The sequence below is a fragment of the Phoenix dactylifera genome, unplaced genomic scaffold (assembly GCF_009389715.1).
Source record: "Phoenix dactylifera cultivar Barhee BC4 unplaced genomic scaffold, palm_55x_up_171113_PBpolish2nd_filt_p 000076F, whole genome shotgun sequence".
Taxonomy (NCBI): Eukaryota; Viridiplantae; Streptophyta; class Magnoliopsida; order Arecales; family Arecaceae; genus Phoenix; species Phoenix dactylifera.
Genome location: NW_024067675.1, coordinates 1316735 through 1335406, shown reverse-complemented (window position 1 = coordinate 1335406; position 18672 = coordinate 1316735). Strand labels below are relative to the sequence as shown.

General features: G+C 36.8%; 1 protein-coding gene across 2 annotated transcripts in view; it reads left to right on the top strand.

The window, feature by feature from the left end:
• The first annotated feature begins 5590 nt into the window (after positions 1 to 5590).
• LOC103711437 (squalene synthase 13-like) overlaps positions 5591 to 18672 on the top strand; it is a 75614-nt gene continuing 62532 nt past the window's right edge. For both annotated transcript variants that reach the window (XM_039116237.1, XM_008797574.4), the window contains exons 1-4: positions 5591 to 5862; positions 7957 to 7999; positions 9053 to 9142; positions 11654 to 11729. In XM_039116237.1, coding sequence (XP_038972165.1) covers positions 5668 to 5862; positions 7957 to 7999; positions 9053 to 9142; positions 11654 to 11729 — 404 coding nt within the window. In that variant the 5' untranslated portion in view covers positions 5591 to 5667. The remainder of the gene's footprint in view (positions 5863 to 7956; positions 8000 to 9052; positions 9143 to 11653; positions 11730 to 18672) is intronic.

Below are 18672 nucleotides of genomic sequence, written 5' to 3'. Positions count from 1 at the left end.
TGGTGTTAACATTTTCAAAGCTCTCCTTCTCAATCAGTAAGTTTTAGTTTTTGATTGGAGGCCTTTAATTCTTTATTTTTTGCTCCTAACATACTACAATCACTCATGAGCTCTTGGAAGGCTTTATATAATTCTTCTAAAGTAAAATCTATAGTTGAGCTTTGACATACCTCATTGTCGTTGAATGCCATGAAACATAAGTTGGCGGTCTCTTCCTTCTCTTCCTCGGAGGAGGATATGTCACTATCATCCCAAGTTGCTTTCAACGCCTTCTTCTTCTTCTTTCCGTAGTGCTTCTTCTGTTGAGGGCATTCGGAACGGATGTGTCCCGGTCTCTTGCAATCATAACATATGATTGGGTCTCTTTCCTTTTCTTTTTTCTTTTCCCAATCATTTCTCCCTCCAAACTTCTTTCTTGGAAAGGGTTTCTTTCTTCTCATAAATTTCTTGAACTTCCTTACTATTAAGCCCATGTCCTCATCTTCGCTTTCTTCTTCACTCTCACTGCTTTCTTCTTCACAAACACTTGAAGTAGCCTTGAGTGCGATTGTCTTCTTCTTTGGCACATCTTCTTCATGTTGCTTCATTGTGAGCTCATGCGTCATCAATGAGCCCAATAGTTGTTCAAGTGCCAATGTGTTGAGGTCTTTAACTTCTACGATCGCCGTGACCTTCGCTTCCCAAGCTTTTGGCAAGGACCTGAGAATTTTACTCACAAGTTCTGGATTAGTGTAAGATTTATCCAAATTCTTTAGACCATTTATTATATTAGTGAAGCGTGTGAACATGCATGAAATGGTTTTGTTGGGTTCCATCTTAAATAACTCATATTTGTGAACTAGAATGTTCACTTTAGATTCTTTGACTTGATTGGTACCCTTATGGGTAACTTCAAGCTTATCCCATATTTCCTTGGCGGAACTACAAGTGGAGACTCTATTAAACTCATTCACATCTAGAGCACAAAACAATGAGTTCATGGCTCTAGCATTGAGTTGAACCATCCTACTATCATTCTCATCCCAATCCTCCTCAGGTTTGGGAACTTGAATGCCATTAACTATGTAAGATGGTTCGTGTGGTCCCTTGATTATAACCCTCCACAAGGCATAATCTTGTGCTTGAATAAAGATCCTCATTCTAGTCTTCCAATAGGAATAATTTGTCCCATTGAAGAGTGGAGGTCTATTGGTAGCCTGCCCCTCAGCAGGAACATTGTTGAAGGGTGTTGCCATCTAGATCTTTGGCAAAGACGGTTAGGTCTTCAAGAAATACACAGAGCACCTGCTCTGATACCACTTGTTGCCCAAAGATGGTCACCCAAGAGGGGGGTGAATTGGGTGTTTTAAACTTTTTGTCTAATTAAAAACAAAACACACAAGTGTATGCGCTAAAGTAAAGATAAAGCTATAAGCACAGTCAATTGCAAACACGAAGATTTATAGTGGTTCGGAGCTTCCACTGCTCCTACATCCACTCCCCAAATACCTTTGGGAATTTCACTATAATCCGCGATTACAGTCCGGTAGTTTTGCGAGTGCACTACCCAACTCGTTATTTTACACCGGGCTAATAACGAACCCTACAATCCCCCAATTTAACCTAGGCTTGGGACGCCTATCCCTTGTTCCAAGTTTCTTGACTGGAATAAGCACAATAAACGAGTGTTTCACAAAGATTTGAAAGCTCTTAAGAAGGCAAATATATCAATGAGAAATAACAAAATCCGGAAGAACCCTTTTTGCCGTTGGAAGCATGGGTAATGGTGGTTCTTCCGATGTGGATCGCGTTGGATTGAATGTGAGCTTTGAATGCCGAGTGGGAGTGAGTAGTTGAGCACGAAATCAGATGGAAAAGCTTGAATGCACTTGATTTCTCCTCTTGAAAGCACTAACTCCCTTGAACCTCTTTCTCTTTCTTCTCTCTTGAATGATCTTGTGTTAGGTTGGTGAGAAGTTGTTGGAAGGCACTTAAAAGCTCCCTTTTATAGCCCAAAAAGCAATAGATCCGTTAGACACAAAAATATGAACGTTTGAAATTCAAACAAACCTGCAAAAGTGTGTCAGTCGCGTCCCAGGCGCTCCGGAGACGTCTCCGCTTGAATGCGAGACGTCTCGGCTGTATAAAATTTCTTTTGACGTTGTTTGGAGTCGACTCGGCGCTTTACGGGGACGTCTCTGAAGAAGAGCAGCTTGAATGCTTGTTTTTCTGTTTTTCTGAGAGAGAGTCGGCTCGGTACTTTACGGGAACGTCTCGGGATGTTTGCGCTTTTTGCATGGGGACGACTCCGCGACGTCGGGGACGACTCCGTAGTTTTATCACCGAAAAACAAGTCCTCTGGAATCTCCTGAGAGAGTCGACTCCGCGCTTTCTGGGGACGTCTTCGGGAAGTTTGCTTTTTATGCGTGGGGACGACTCCGCGACGTTGGGGACGACTCCGTAGTTTTATCACCGAAAAACAAGTCCTCTGGAATCCCCTGAGAGAGTCGACTCCGCGCTTTCTGGGGACGTCTTGCGAAGTTTGCTTTTTATGCGTGGGGACGACTCCGCGTCCTTCGGAGACGACTTGCGCGCATCCCTTGAAATTGGTCTTTCTGCCGCCTCTGAGAGAGTCGACTCCGCAAAGTCGGGAGTCGACTCCGACCCTGCGAGACGCCTCGCCAGGTGCCGGGGACGTCTCCAGACGTGCCAATTCTTCCTGTTCGTGCCAGAGACGTCTCTGGGACAAACCGGAGACGTCTCGGCTGTCCCTGATCTGTTTTCTTCATCTCAAAAATTCTTCAATAAATCCTTGAAAAATATGGGAACTTGCCTAGACATTTCTTAACAATATTCTTAATTAAACACCTGAAATTCTCAAATAAATTGTTAAGATAAAGGGAATTATACTCTAGTGTTTTGTATTCATCAAAATCCATTAGGGGGTCAACAATATTTTTGTTATATCTCTTTTGATAAGCCAGATATTTGGTGTATGTTTATGCAAATATTTGTCGGTTACTTGAGTTATATTGGATGTTTGAAAAGAGGTTTCATAATTTTTGTTTTCATTTTGATATTGCTTATTGTTATTTTCAAATTATATTATTATATTAGTATGGATGTGCAGAGATTCTTACCGGGTTTTAAAGCTCACATCATATTTTTTTTCTTTTCTTTCCAATGTTGCAGGATGCTTAGTACAGAACTATGATTGGGATCACGGGTGAAAAGATGAATAGATAGAGCAATATTGGTATAAGTTGGAAAATTAAATTTTATAATTATACATATTTTGTTACTTGTTATGAATTGAGATTGTTATTGTTCATGGATATTGAGATTGCAATGAATTTTCAGGCCTTGTATATTCTCTGAAGCCTTACCCTAGAAAATGTGCGGTTGTATCATATGGCTGACTTGGGAGATAGGTTTAGGGCATGATAGATGTGGCAATGGCAACACGGATAATGATAGTAGCGATAGCGTGCTGCGGCAGTTATGATGGAGGCAGTGTCGATGGAAGTGGTAAAGATATGAGTTTTTAATTTTTTAAAATATTGAGAGTATCCATACTTTCATCTTCTCTAATAATGGTGAAAATGATCTTTAAAAAACAAAAAACAAAAAATTAAAATAATAGTACCAAATATTTTTTTTATAATTTCAACAGCCTTATTTTTAAATAAAAATAGAAATAAAAGTATGCCGCCCAACCCTTAGAATCTCTCTTTTTTCTTGTGCTATGCTGGGACTCAATATGTTAACAAGTTGGAGAAACATGTGAGTTTTAACTTGCAAATATTTTTTATTTATCTAATTTTATTTTCTAAATCATAAGAGTACCACCATCTACTATATAATTTATGATTTGTTTATTTTCTAATTTATGGCTTTTTTACCGAGATCAATTTTTATTAAAGATATACAATTTTGTATGTCAAAAATTTTAATAAATAGTGGAGTGAAAATGTAGCCGAAGCAAGCTGACTGTAATAAATATAATATATATTTATACATTAAACAAAAATAAATATGAATATAAATAAATTGATATCCAATTCTCTGATATTGACAGGGCTCTCAATAAAATCTTATCTTGCTCAATCTGCTAAATGGGGAACGCGTCGTCCTTATCAATTATGTCAGCGACAAATGAGTTCAATCTGATCTGCTAAAAATAATAAGATCCAGTTTTACCTTCATAGAAGAAGAACTAAAAGCATGCGGTTCACATCACTCGCTATCAGTGTGTCACCGAATGATGGATACTTCGGCAGGTTTGCAATAAGATGCGTTATATCCCGTCAAATTATCGACCATAACTTGCAAATAATAAATCCGAAACCATCCCCAATGACTTGAACACATCACACATTAATTGCACCTTATCTATATTTTGCCTTCTACATAAAAAAAAAAAAACCTTTTGCAGTCGCCTACCCAGCTCGGGGATTGGTGATTTTTAGCATTTTTGATTAAAAAATTTTCATATTTGCATACCCGTTGCCATAGCCAGTATAGTATGAATCCTTGGGATTACATCTCTGACTTACGTTAAGCCCTATATTTGCAAATTTTTATATCACATCCCCTTGTTCTACCTCAATCCGACAATTTTCGCTTAGCGATTTTTTTTGAATTTAATTAGTTCACAAAAATATTTTTTACTAAAATATTTTTTAAATATAATTTTTAAAAATATAATACATAAAATTTTTTTTTGGAATGTTAGGTTGGTTATGAAAAAGTAGTATATTGCAGAGTGATCTATATTTTGTTAAGTATTTAATTTTCTAAAAAAATTGCCTGAGATACGTATTATATTTTTAGTAAAAAAAAATGCTATCTGTGAATTTCGATGGCTTATGACTATTTTTGAAAAAAATACTCCAATTCTCAATAGGTGCTAAAATAACTTTTTCATACCTGTCATAATTTTTTTTAATTTTTTAATAAAAATACTAATTTCTCAATTTTATTTTAAAACTCTAATAAAACAAAATTTTTTATTATTTTTTATCTATTTATTTATTTATTTATATATTTATTTATTTATATATTTATTTATTCGAACCAAACGAGCACTCGGCGCAAGGTATGGAAAGCCCCGTTGGCGGGCTCTCATGCCGCGAACGTGAGAGAAACCGTACTGCCCAAAGAATGGAAACGTTCGAGATAATGCATGCCCTGTCTGCTTCGATAAAAATATCCAAAACAAGTCAGCGACAGTTGAAGCATTTATTGCAGTTTAATAAAACAAATTTCTGGTCGCACTGGTAGATGGCACAACTTGGATGCATTACACGGGAAGTGGTACCCTAAGCCAGCCACGTGTACTTGACGGGCGCCCCATAAACCGCCAAATCGACCGCCGGGGAATTGGGATTGCTTATCCCAATCTCCATCCCGCGAATTCGGATAACCGGACCCGGTCCGGTTTACATGCGGACATCGGGACCCGGTCCTACCAGATGTGGACTCTGATCGGTTCCCCAAACTCGGGTCGCTGGATCCAACTCGATCTGAACCGGGCCGAGCATATAAAAAATATAAACCAAGATAAAAACCGTGGGCCGAGATTTCCTTTCCGAAAGAAATAAAACCAGGCGAGAGCCGGCGTTTGGGAGAAGAGAGGGAGGGCGGAGGGCGAGAGAGGAGAAGGCGAGCGAGAGAGGAGAAGGCGAGATGAGGATGTTAGGGGCGATCGTGGAGCACCCGGAGGAATTGTACCCGCTGGTGAAGCTGAAGATGGCGGCGGCTCGGATCAAGAAGCAGATCCCGGGGGAGCCCCACTGGGCTTTCTCCTACACCATGCTTCAGAAGGTCTCTCGGAGCTTCGCTCTGGTCATCCAGCAGCTCGGCCCCGAGCTCCGCAATGCCGTAACCTCTCCCTCTATCTCTGATCCTTGTTGCCCTGTTAGCTTCTTGGATTTCTTGTTGGTTTTCGTGTTTTTGTTCATTATAGTGTTGGATTGGTAGTCATTGTTGTTTCTTTATGTGATCTTGGCATCAGAGGACTCTGTAACGTGCAAAAGTTTGGTTTGTATTATTTTTTTTAAATTTTTTTAATGATGCTCCGCAATGCCGGAACTTCTTTCTCCATCTCTGATCCTTGTTTTACCATTAACTTCTTGGATTTCTTGTTGGTTTTCGTGTTTCTGTTCATTATAGTGTTGGATTGGTAGTCATTGTTGTTTCTTTATGTGATCTTGGCATCGGAGGACTCTGTAACGTGCAAAAGATTTGGTTCTGTTTTATTTTTTTTAATGATGCTCCGCAATGCCGTAACCTCTCTCTCCATCTCTGATCCTTGTTGCTCCGTTAATTTCTTGGATTTCTTCTTGGTCTTCATGTTTCCGTTCGTTATAGTGTTGGGTTGGTAGTCAGTATTGTTTCTTTATGTGATCCTGACATCGGAGGACTTTGTAACGTGCAAAAGATTTGATTTTGTTTTATTTTTTAATGATGGGTTTTATGTTTTTTTTTGAGTTAATTTGGTTTCTGGTAGTGGTCTCTATGAGCTTCGGTGTGGTAAGAACGCTTAAACTATTAGCGATGATAATTAGATCCTCTTCTTGTTTATGGAGGCTGAAGTTATCTCGTTCAATCACGTTCTCTGAATACGTTTATATTGTCTATGTATGTTTAAAACGTTCTCTTCTTTCTCGTTTTCTTCTCCTTTTTTGCTATAGTTTTGGATTGGTAATGAAAGTTCTTTCTTGATTCAACTTTGGCTTCCAAAGGACTCTTTGATGTGCAAAAGATTGTTTTCTTTTTTCACGGTGACAGGTCTTTTATATTTCCTCAAGGCAATTTGAATTTTGGGAGTATTTTTTGTGTGGTTTGTTGTGGGAACAATAATTAGTTCATCATCCAAGATGACAAGATTTTCTTTCTTGTTTATGGAGATGCCCGTAGCCAATTTTTTCTCGATCACATTCTTTGTATCTTTGTGTGAATATTAGATTTGCCCTTTATTCAACTCCTGAATATTTGCTTTTTTGTTTACATAGTGGCAACCAACTGATAGTCAAACAAGTGAGGTGGTCATGCTAGGATCAAAATTTGGCTCGAATTTGGATCCCTTCATTAGAAACAAGCTGAGCTACAGTTAGATTTTGCTCACTCAATTTTGGCTTGATTATTCTCAAGATAAGAACAAATAAATTATTAACCTTTAAAATCTCTTGTTTTAGTTTGAAGGACGTTTTAATTTTTATTTATTGAAAAGACATGATTTACATAAAAATGTACTTCATCAATATAATTGAGATAAATTCATGGTAACTAACTCCAAGTATTTGTAAAAGTGTTTGAGAAATGTTAGATTCTCTTCAGGCTTATTAAATCTGCTGTTCATGACAGTGCTTATATTTGACTAGAAAGTAAGTTAGCTGTCTCAGGTTTGGCACGATGCATAATGAATTAAGATTGAGCTAGAGCTGGCTTACTTGAGGTCAGCTTGTTCACATGCAAATTACATTTTTTTCAGGGGTTTACATTTAAATACAGTAGCATTTACTAGTGGTCACGCCACCAAAAAAAAAAAAAACTTTCATTTTTATCTTTGCTTGCAATTAGCATTTTTTCAGGGGTTTACATTTAAATGCAATAGCATTTACTAGTGGTTTTTAGTGGATATGCCACAAAAAAATTTCATTTTTATCTTTGCTTACTTCTTGTATCACTACTTCTTACCTTATATGCTCTCTTTTTAGCTTTTTCATTAAACAAAAAGGAGGAATGCTGAGACTTATGACTTTGTAAATGAATTGATATAGTCCCTAACTTTGGCATCTGCAAAATTGATGTTTCTTTTAAAGTAATGTTACCACATTTTTCTTTTAAAGTGATGTTGTTACATTCTTTTATTATATTGCTTCCAATTTCTGTCATCATTCCCATGAGTTAGATATAGAAAGCATAAATAACTATGAGAATAACAACCCTAATTTGGCTCTATTGTTTGTGTAGGTTTGCGTTTTCTATCTGGTTCTCAGAGCCCTCGATACTGTTGGTCTGTTTCCATCATCTTGACTCTTATGTTTTTATGGTCGAGTCTATTTTCTCAAACCAAGTATTAACCACAATTAATTTTTGGTCCTCACAGTTTTTTAGATCATTGCATCAGGTTATGTATATTGAAATGTTTCCTGGGGATATATAAATTTCTTCTTGCAACATAACAAGCTGAAGCACAAAACAAGTATGCTGCGAAAAACATGCATCTATATGTTTTAGTATCATCACTCGGTTATTAACAACAAGATATAATGTTTCAATAGATCAGTTATTTCCCAACTGATACAGTGAACTAGACCTGTGCTTTCTATGTTCTCATTTAGATTGAGAACTCAAAGCCTTTCTTTGAAGGTAATATAATTTTTTCTTTAAATTAGTTAAAAATCAAGATAAAGATTTCTATATAATCATTTAGGGGCTCATTTTTGTGATTGGTTTTGCAAATCCAGAACTAGATATCTTAGCTCCCTAAGTAGCTATTTGAAGAATTTGGTTGATATTACTGTGAAAAACTAGACTAGCGTCACAAAATCTTGGTAAACTTTGTTGAGTATGAGAACAAGCGGCACACTATGAGCCCTTGATTGGTCAGTCCTCATAAATTAATATTGTACGATCAAATAGTATTATGAATGCGCTAAATAGCTACTTAGGAGTAGCTGGGGAAATAGCCCCATTAATATCAATGTAGTTACATTGTCAACACCTGCTTCACGGCCAAATGTTGGAGATTTACTGGTCAACTTCATGGAAGGACAGCCTCAAGATTTCCCTGATGTCTCAACTTCATCATCAACTTCTTGTTTAAGATGATATCAAGGAGAAGCCTTCTCCTAAAAGGTGCCCTGATCTTAAAGAACATAAAATCTTCAAGCTGCTGTAAACACAGCAATAAGTACAGTCAAGGAAAAAGGGAGAAGCAAAAGATATTCTTCATTCTGACAATCTCTTGCACAATCATTACATGTTTCAGATTGCTATATTTCCTGTGGAAATTTATGAAGATTGAGCTTCTCCTCTAATCCTGCTATTCCTAAACAAATGGCAGAGGATGATACCAGCATACCTTGTGACATCAAAGTGCCAATTCTGGAGTCCTTTCATTGTCACATATATGACCGTGACTGGCATTTCTCATGTAAGGGATGTAGTCTTTTAAATGCATTTTGTCTCATTTTTTCATGAACTTATTTTATATCTATTTGACCAATTTTCAGTACCTGTAATCTTTCATATTAGAAACCTTTTTCTTTTGCGTGGATCTTAGATTTGACTGCCTAAATCACTGTGAAACAGGTTGTCATGCATAATCGTTTTTGTCACAATTGTGTGCACACATAAGCACCATATTCTTCATATTTCATCTTTCACATGTAGTTCAATTAGAGAACATACAAATTGTATACTTTGACTGTTCTCTAGCACTGACTAGTTAGAACATAAATTAATCCTACTCTAGTAATTATTAATGGAATGTACCTGATAATACTGTATGCAGAGTCATAACAGAATAAATGAATGGCTTATGCCTATGTTTGTTTTTGAGCTGTTGCGCCTCTGATATAAAAGCAAATGTTTTGGAGAAACATGAAAAACCATTAGTTTTGGGACAGTAAGATATTTGAATTTTTATGCTGGAGCTGAAATTATGGACAATAACATTATCTTTGAAATGAATAAGATAGACATTAACAAAATGGGCACTTTACATTTAGACTAGATGCAAATTTATTGTTATTCCAAAAATAAGAAAATTTTGGGTTGGAAAAATTTGTAATTTTGTGTCGTTCTTTGCTAATGGATCAGATGCCTAAGGTAAACATTGGTTTCTTCCTTGTAGAATAATCTTTCTAGTAGAATTCTGGAAAGTCAACATAATCTTCTGTCTCATTGTTGCTTTAAACTGCTTGGTTTTGGTAATTAAGTTCTTATTCAATGTGCCTTTTATTTCTGTAGAATGATATCGTTCAAGACCAAAAATATATAACTTAGGTACTGAACTTACTTTGACTTTATTTCAAGTATACATTGCATGTATTTTTCATGGATTTAATCAAACAACCAAAACAAGAATACTTGTTTTTCCTCAGGTAGGTTTGACTTTTGCTTGCTAAGAAAGAAAGTTTAATTGTTATGACCCAAAAGGTTCAAATAAGATCAATTTTCAGATCAAAACTGAAAGTAAAATTGGCAGACAATAAGTTCTGCGCAACAATATATTAGAACTATTGTAACAAAAAAGAGAAATAACAGAGAAATAACTTGGTGGTCTTAGATTTGGTGGCCAACTTCACATAGATTGCAGAATTTAGGAGAGTTAAATTTGCTTGGCTGCTTGCATTTTTTAAAAGAAAATTCTTAAGTTTTTTGGATTTTAAAGGAAGGATGGGTTTTCTGTTCTTTATTGTAGACCAGAATTAATGCAGTTCCTCCACATATGAATAATGGTGTAAGCTGGAGCTAGAAGTTACAAAGAGCAGCATGCATGAGTACCCTCATGGACCAAAGACAAATGATCTTGAGGCGCATCTTGGGGCTCATAAGGTGTTGCAAGAAACCAGTGCGAAGTATGATTGTATCAATAGGATTATAGTGGACATAAGTAACAATATCCATAAAATTTTGGTTGAACAAGTTACTCAAGCATCTGATGTGGTGCGGATGGCTGAGGCTTTGAAGATGAGTGACTAATTTGTTTTTGAGCTTATAAAAGTGGGATCAACAATCCAAATAACTGGTGGTCAAAGATTAATGATTCAAAAATCCTATGTCCAATGCTTCATTAGTTGAAAATTCATCCTAAGCCCAGAACATGGAAGATCCAATCTGACGATGCAGAATCAACAATTGCAATACAAATTCTATGAGCCATCTGATAACATCCCCCGAGATGCATGATTGAACTCATTTGGAAGGTGATCAACTACCTTAAGATTGATGATTGAGGGTTGTTCGGGCATCCATCAAGCAGGTTGACAACTACTTAGGAATGTGCAAATTTGGAACTTTAATAAATCATGTTGATCCTATGGTAGAACATGGACTTAAAAAATCTTCCAGATAATTAGCTAGGACCCATGCAACCGAAGCAAATCTGTGGTTGGATAAGTCATTTTGGTTAAAATTTAGTTTTAATTAATATATGTTTGTATTTTATAACATATGTAACTTACATGGGGATGAGCCCCTTCTTTTGGACAGGTTAGATGTACCATGTGAGCTTGTTTGATTACAATTATTGTAGCTTAATGTTTTCTATTGGAATGAAGGGAGGTAACAGTTATATAGTTGCTTTATCTATTGGTAAGCGTCGGTTAGGTGCTATGGTAAGTCCAGTCAAATCAATAGTTTACATTAAATCTAGGTTTTGAATGGTTCAAGTCAAATAGGCCTATATAGCCATCTCAAGACATTGAAGAATGTTGGATAAAAGTTATGTTTACTTTCTGTTTTTTTCCTTTGTTCTTGCATGGTGGATCCTTGCTTAGATCTAGTCATTTTCTGGTTAAGGATTTGTCGCTAAGATCATGAATATAAGGTATTGAAGTCTTTGTTCTCTTGATTCTTAAATATATGGTATTGATTTCTTTGAATGTATATTGTGAAAGACTTGCTAATTGTAATTCTTTTTTGTTCTTTTCTTTCCTAGGTGGAACGAAAGACTACAGAGTTCTGATGGATAAATTTCATTATGTTTCAACTGCTTTCTTAGAGCTTGGTGCAAGGTCTTTTCTTTTTCAGATACTTGTTTTATGCAACTATTTTCCAAAAGTCACAGATGTTTTATCATCGATACTAGTCTTTTCTATTACGTGGATATATATATTACTATTTTACTGCCCTTTCAGTTTCGGACTGGATCTGTTGGATGTAAAATACAGACAGCTAGAAAATTTGGTTCCTTCCACTGGTTGAGCAACAATGTAATGACATGCCTTTCATAATTGTTTTAAGAATGAAAAGGCCTAATTGTTTAAGCACCAGAAGCACGGTTGTTTAACCCTTTTTTCTTTGTTTTAGCTAGTTATGCAATGATGAAGTTGTTAGGTCAAGGGTAGAATAATAAGTACATAATCTCTCTACAAGAGTAAGAGTAGGGGAAATCTCCTTATATAAAGCAACAATTTTTCCACCCCACCCCCATACCCACATAGAGAAACTAAATAAAAAATAAGGAATTGAATTAAGTACATTTCCTGTCCACTGAAATAAGTCTCCTTGCATATGTGAGCATCGATATATGTAAGGAGTACAGGCTAATGGTGGTGCATCTATACACATTTCTTCTATACGCTGCATATCGACCTTTGCTTCTCCTTCGAATTGCATTAATTTCCTTCCAGCCAAACACCTCACCCAGTGGCGTAGGAACCTGTCCATGCAAATCTCTATACCATACACTGGAAAAGGTATACTATTTTACTACAACTTCTGGTAAAAACCACTGGCTATCATTGTGAAATTTAGGGTAGAAAGCAAAACAAATCTGTAAATTTTTTGCTGTCCCTTCATCCTTCTTAGAAAGGACAATGCTATTGGATTGGAAACTCGAACCCTTACTTCCATGTCATTTTGAGTTAGATGAAGCCAACCAACAAAAGCTTGCAATTGTGCTGAAATAAATGTATTTCAATATGCTTGTGTGCATGTAATATGTTCATCCACTTTAGTATATGGAAGGATATCCAGTTACGAAATTTACAACAGCTTATTTCTCATTATACCAGCCATGCAATGTCACTAGGTGCTTTTTTCTCAATAAGGATTTATTTCCCAGTCCTGTGCCTGTATCGGTTGGGCATAAAGTCAGTATGGTTTCAGGATGCTTGTCTACTGACAAAGGATATGCTCTTTCATCTTGGTATGGCCTTATTTTTTTACCTATATTTTTCATTTCTTTGATGCCTGTTAATGTTGTTTAGGGCTTTTTATATGTTTGTTTAGGACCACATGAGGTTTCAAGTGCATGATTGGGTTTATTGTACTGGTGTTGATCCCAGCACCAAGTGGGAATTGCTCTTTTTTTAAAGCTTTTTTTTTTGTATGGTGCTTTAGTTTTAACCAAGCTACATCAGAAAAAGATATCCATAAGTTTATTTTGGCATTCCCGGGTCTTTTGACCATATCCCTTCTAGTCTCAGAACTAGCTGGTATTGGACTGTCCCAGGATCTGGCCTCTCATGGGTTGAATCTGGAGCACCTGCTATGGGTGAGTACTGATTGGGGCCTAAAACCTTGCTTCCAAATGTTGCTATTAAGGCTATGGAGCTACATATATTGAATTTCTTGATCAATTAAAGTAATACTTATTTATTTATTATTCATACGTAAATATGGGTTAATCATCAGCATATGTATTTCTATATTAATCCCCAGTTGTTATCTCTATTTGTCAGGTTGGGACAGTGAAATGGGTCATATACACTCCTTTTTCTTATTTATGTACCCCCTCATTTGATCCTTTCCCTTTGTCCAAAGTCAGAAACAAGAAGGGATAAATCAACTAAACATTAATGTATTAAGTAATACTTATTTATTTATTATCCATATGTAAATATGGGTTAATCATCAGCATATATATATCTATATTAATCTCCAGTTCTTGTCTCTATTTGTCAGGTTGGGACAGTGAATTGGGTCATATACACTCCTTTTTCTTATTTATGTACCCCCTCATTTGATCCTTTCCCTTTCTCCAAAGAGAGAAACAAGAAGGGATAAATCAACTAAACATTAGTGTATTAACATTCCCACATAAACAAATTATAAATAAAATTTAAATTGTATTATTGGTTAATAGGATCATGTCCATCCCTTAAATATTCTGTAGTTGGGCTACACATGGGTTGCACAAATCTGGATCCAGTAACTGTTGTATTTTCACATTTCCATTGTATTCTTTGATGCGGTGCATCACTTGATATATGTCAATGCAGGGCCTGTGAAAATATTTTGTAGCTGTTCATTGGCTATGTTACTGATTACTCAGATTGATTCTGCTAACTTACTTCACAAGACTTTCAGGCTATTTAAACTTCTTTCTGTATTCAAAATATATCAATTTATAACTAGCATAAGTCTAACTGTATCAGCAAAAGGAATGACCCTCTTGGATATTTGGAGCTTCTCATTCCACCGTGATCAATGACTTGGTTCAGAATCTAATGTTTCTATTCTTATCGCATATAACAAATTAGGCTGTGAAAAATTATGCAAATAGTCAAGTCTTTCAAAATCAATTAAATGAATGTGCATGCTTAAGTGTCAAGTCTGTTTTATATTTTCAATATCTTTAGGAATGTGCACTGTATTTTATCTTCATCATGGAGTTACATCTTACCATACCTTTGGTACTTCTGGAAAATTCTCATAATTATAATTGTTGCAGTCAATAGAATGATATGAAATTATTTATAGCATCATGCATGTGGTGTTATTCCATTGCTTTGTTTGCACAAACCTGTGCAGATTTGTTCATAAATATATGTATGGAATGTCGGAATGCCTGGAATTTTCTGAAGCAGTGGTATTTTTGGATATGAAACACTTGAATATATATATATATATATTTCTGTTGGTTTGATATGGGAGGAGTCTTCCAGAAAACTAGGCTAATACACTAGGCTGGTCCTACAAATTAAATAGATTTAGATTTATTTGATAACTTTAACATCTTAAAATAAATTACCTGACTTTATTATCATATTCTAATTATGCAATGCATTTCAAAATAAAATGTGTTCCCTTTTTGACCTCCTGTCAGTTTTTAACATCTCTCTTTCATTAAAAAAAAATAATTTCCAATATGTGTTATATGTATAACAATAATGTAATATTTACCTGGACATTGGCCATTTTGCTCTCTAAGTTTAGAAAATTCCAGATGGATAGATTCTTTGTTAGGCATATGCCATACTTGTTTGGTCCATTCCCAAATTTGTTTAAGGCTCATTTGGCCTTCCTTTTTAATTGTTAAATGAAAATTGTAACTGGATTTAGGGATTTGAGTTGAAACAATGGCAAGATTGGACTTTTAAGGATAATGTGTAGCAGCCTAGCCCAGCCCAGTTTTCTTGGGCTTGTGGGCCGACTCAAAGAGGCCAGGCCCAAGCCTAACTGTGCCCTATGCCACGATTCGGATGGAGGGGAGACTCCGGTGGGAGTCTTCTTCCTCCCTTGACGTTTGGCAAAAATTAAAGTTATCTAGGCAATCCGAGTTCGACTAGAACTCTAGGATTTCGCCTATTTAACTCATCCTCTTCTATTGAAAACCATCCACAATGAGTCCAAGAATCTTCGCCGATCTTAATGATCTTTCTCTGAGTCTCCTCGTTTCGCCGTCGGAAATGCCGTCGAAACTTCGTCGAACTGAGGTAATGTATCAAGGTTCTTCCTCTTGGTTTTCCGATTTTATGGCCGTCGTCACTGCTTGATCTAGGGCCGACGAGCTGCCGGAACATATGAAATAGGGCAGTCCCTATTTCGCCTTCCTCTTCCTTCGAACTTAACCGCTGCCGTTCGCCAGTTTGACTAGGGCTGCTGCCGCTTGTGGCTGCCAACGAGTGGGGGCTAGGCCACCATGGCTGCCCCCTTGGACATGCAAGGGGAAAGGAGGGAAGGAAAGGAGAAGGGGACGACGAGCCTTCCTATTTGTGAAGAGAGAAGAGAGAGGGTTTCTCTCTCTTCTTCCCTCTTCTGTGTTTCTCTCTCCTCTCTACTTTCTCTCTAGAAGATCTATGGATCCCAATATAGGTTCCGTCGACCCGATTTACGAATCCAAGTTGACCTCTAGAATGAGTTCCTAAACTGCCTTGGTGTCCGGACCATCAATTGGACCGATTACCCTGACTCTATTAAGTGTCCTTAGAACCCACTGATGAATCCTGTCGAACGATTTTGGCCTTGATTGAGTTCATATCTCATGATTCATTGATTGAGTTGCTTAGACCTGACCTGCCTAGAGCTGTTTTATGAATATTTTGATGAAAATAGCTTTGTTATGAAATGTGAATCTGATCATGTCATTTAGTATTTTTCATCTATTTATATGTATGTTTTAAGAAAAGGCTATAAGTTTTCTAAAGGCTCTAAGATAGATACATATAATTTTCAATATTGGAAAAATCGATATCCTGGAGCTAGCATCCAGCGAAAATAACTTTCTGCCAATGAGTTAAAAGTTGATAATAAATACAAACTATGATATCTTGTCAATTACGAAGATGGCTCTGTCACGGATTATAGTGACCATAGTACAAATATCTGTGAGCAATGTTTTGATCCATGATAGGATTAAATGACGTGAAGAATAATTTACGAATTTATTTGCAATATAAATGGAACTAAGCTTATGAAGGATGGATGATTTGTTCATGTATGATTTACTTTATGACTTGATATATTGTAATATGAAATGCTTATTTTAGAATCTCTATTATTTTTTTTAAATGACACATTGACATGAAAAAAATTTATGCTTGTTCCAATAAAGTAATGTAAGATTTACTTATTGAGTTGTGTCGTTTATATATCTCTATTTTAATGTAGCAGCCTACCCCAACCTAGTTTTCTTGGGCTTGTGGGCCGGCCCGAAGAGGCTAGGCCCAAGCCTAAGCGTGCCATGTGGCATGATTCGGGCAGAGGCGAGACTCCGGTGGGACTCTTCTTCTTCCTCTGACGTCCGACAAAAATCAAAGTTATCTAGGCAATCCGAGTTCGACGAGAACTCTAGGATTTCTCCTATTTAACTCATCCTCCATTGAAAGCCATCCATGATGAGTCCAAGAATATTCATCGATCTTGATGATCCTTCTCTGATTCTCCTCGATTCGTCGCCGGAAATGTCGTTGGAACTTCGTCGGACTGAGATACTGGGTCAAGCTTCTTCCTCTTGGTTTTTCGATTTCATGGTCGCCACTATGAGGACCCGTGCGGGCGTGTGTTTAGTCCTACATCGGTTATTTGCTGGGTAGATCTTGGGTACTTATACAAAATTAAGGAACTCAAATAATACCTTTCGGTTAGCCATTTTGGGTGAGGTCCTGGGTTGTTACAAATGGTATCAGAGCGGATCCGGCCCATAACCTATGTGGACTAGGGGACACTGCAGCACAGATCCATTGGGGTTGACCACAGACCAATCGTGGTATTTGTGATTAGATTTGAATAGATTTGAACCCTTAGCCTGATGAGGATGTCAGGGCCCGTGCGGTCGTGTGTTTAGTCCCACATCAGTTATTCGCTGGATAGATCTTGGGTATTTATATAGGATCAAGAAACCCAAATAATACCTTTCGGCTAGCCATTTTGGGTGAGGTCCTGGGTTATTACAACCACTGCTTGATCTGGGGCTGGCAAACTGCCGAAACACATGAAATAGGGTAGTCCCTATTTCACCTTCCTCTTCCTCCGAGCTTAACTACCGTCGGCCGCAAGTTTGATCGGGTTTCCTGCCGCCTGTGGCTGCCAACGAGTGGGCCGCCATGGCTGCCCTGTTGGACCTGCCGGGAAAAGGGGGAAAGGAAATAAGGGGACTACGAGCCTCCCCGTTTGTGAAGAGAGGAGAGAGGGTTTCTCTCTTTTCTCCCCTCTCTCTCCACTACTTTCTCTCTAGAAGATCTTTGGATCTGGATCCCAATATTGGGTCTTGTCGATTCGATTTACGAACCCGAGTTGACTTTTGGAATGAGTTCCTAAATTGTCTTGGTGCCCAGACCGTCAATTGGACCGATCATCCTAGCCTGTTAGGTATCCTTAGAACCCATTGATGATGAACCTTGTCGAACGACCTTGGTCCTAATCGAGTCTATACCCCATGATTCATTGATTGAGTTTTTCAAATTATCATATTTTCCTGCATAAGATGCGCTTGTGGAAATATTGATGTTTTTTCTTAAAATTATGGATTAGCATATGCATTATGAAAATCATGCTTTATTATGAAAAATAGTTTTATAAATATTTTGATGAAAGTAGCTTTGTTATTAAATATGAATCTGATCATGTTACTTAGTATTTTTCATCTATTTATATGTATGTTTTAAGAAAAAGATATAAGTTTTGTAAATAATTGTCACGCTCCAGATCCGGAGCATGACATGGCCGTACTACCGATTGGTACAACCTATGATAACACGAAGCCAACATTGCACTTAGCTTTCGAATCCATCTCAAATATAATAGAATAAATAGGAATCCAATTTCATTATCCATTAAATACAATCAATATTGATTTAGAGCATCTAAATTCAAACATAAATACCAAACCCATAATCCTCAATATTCAGAAAATTGTTAACTACAAATTCATAGTTAATTTAAAAATATTAAAAATTCTTCTACAAAATCACCAATCTTGCTAGCACGAACGCCAAACTTGGTCCATCCTTTATCTCTATTGACCTTATTCGCTCGGAGAGAAAAAATAAAAATAGAGATATATGAGCGACAGTCACACAGCTCAGTAAGTAAATCTTACATTATCTTATCGGATCAAGCATAGGTTTTTTCATGTCAATGTGTCATTTATGAAAAATAATAGATATTCTAAAATAAGCATCTCATAGTACAATATGTCAAGTCATAAAGCAAATCATGCATTAATAAATCATCCATCCTTAATAAATATAGTTCCATTTATATTGCAAATAAATTCGTAAATCATTCTTA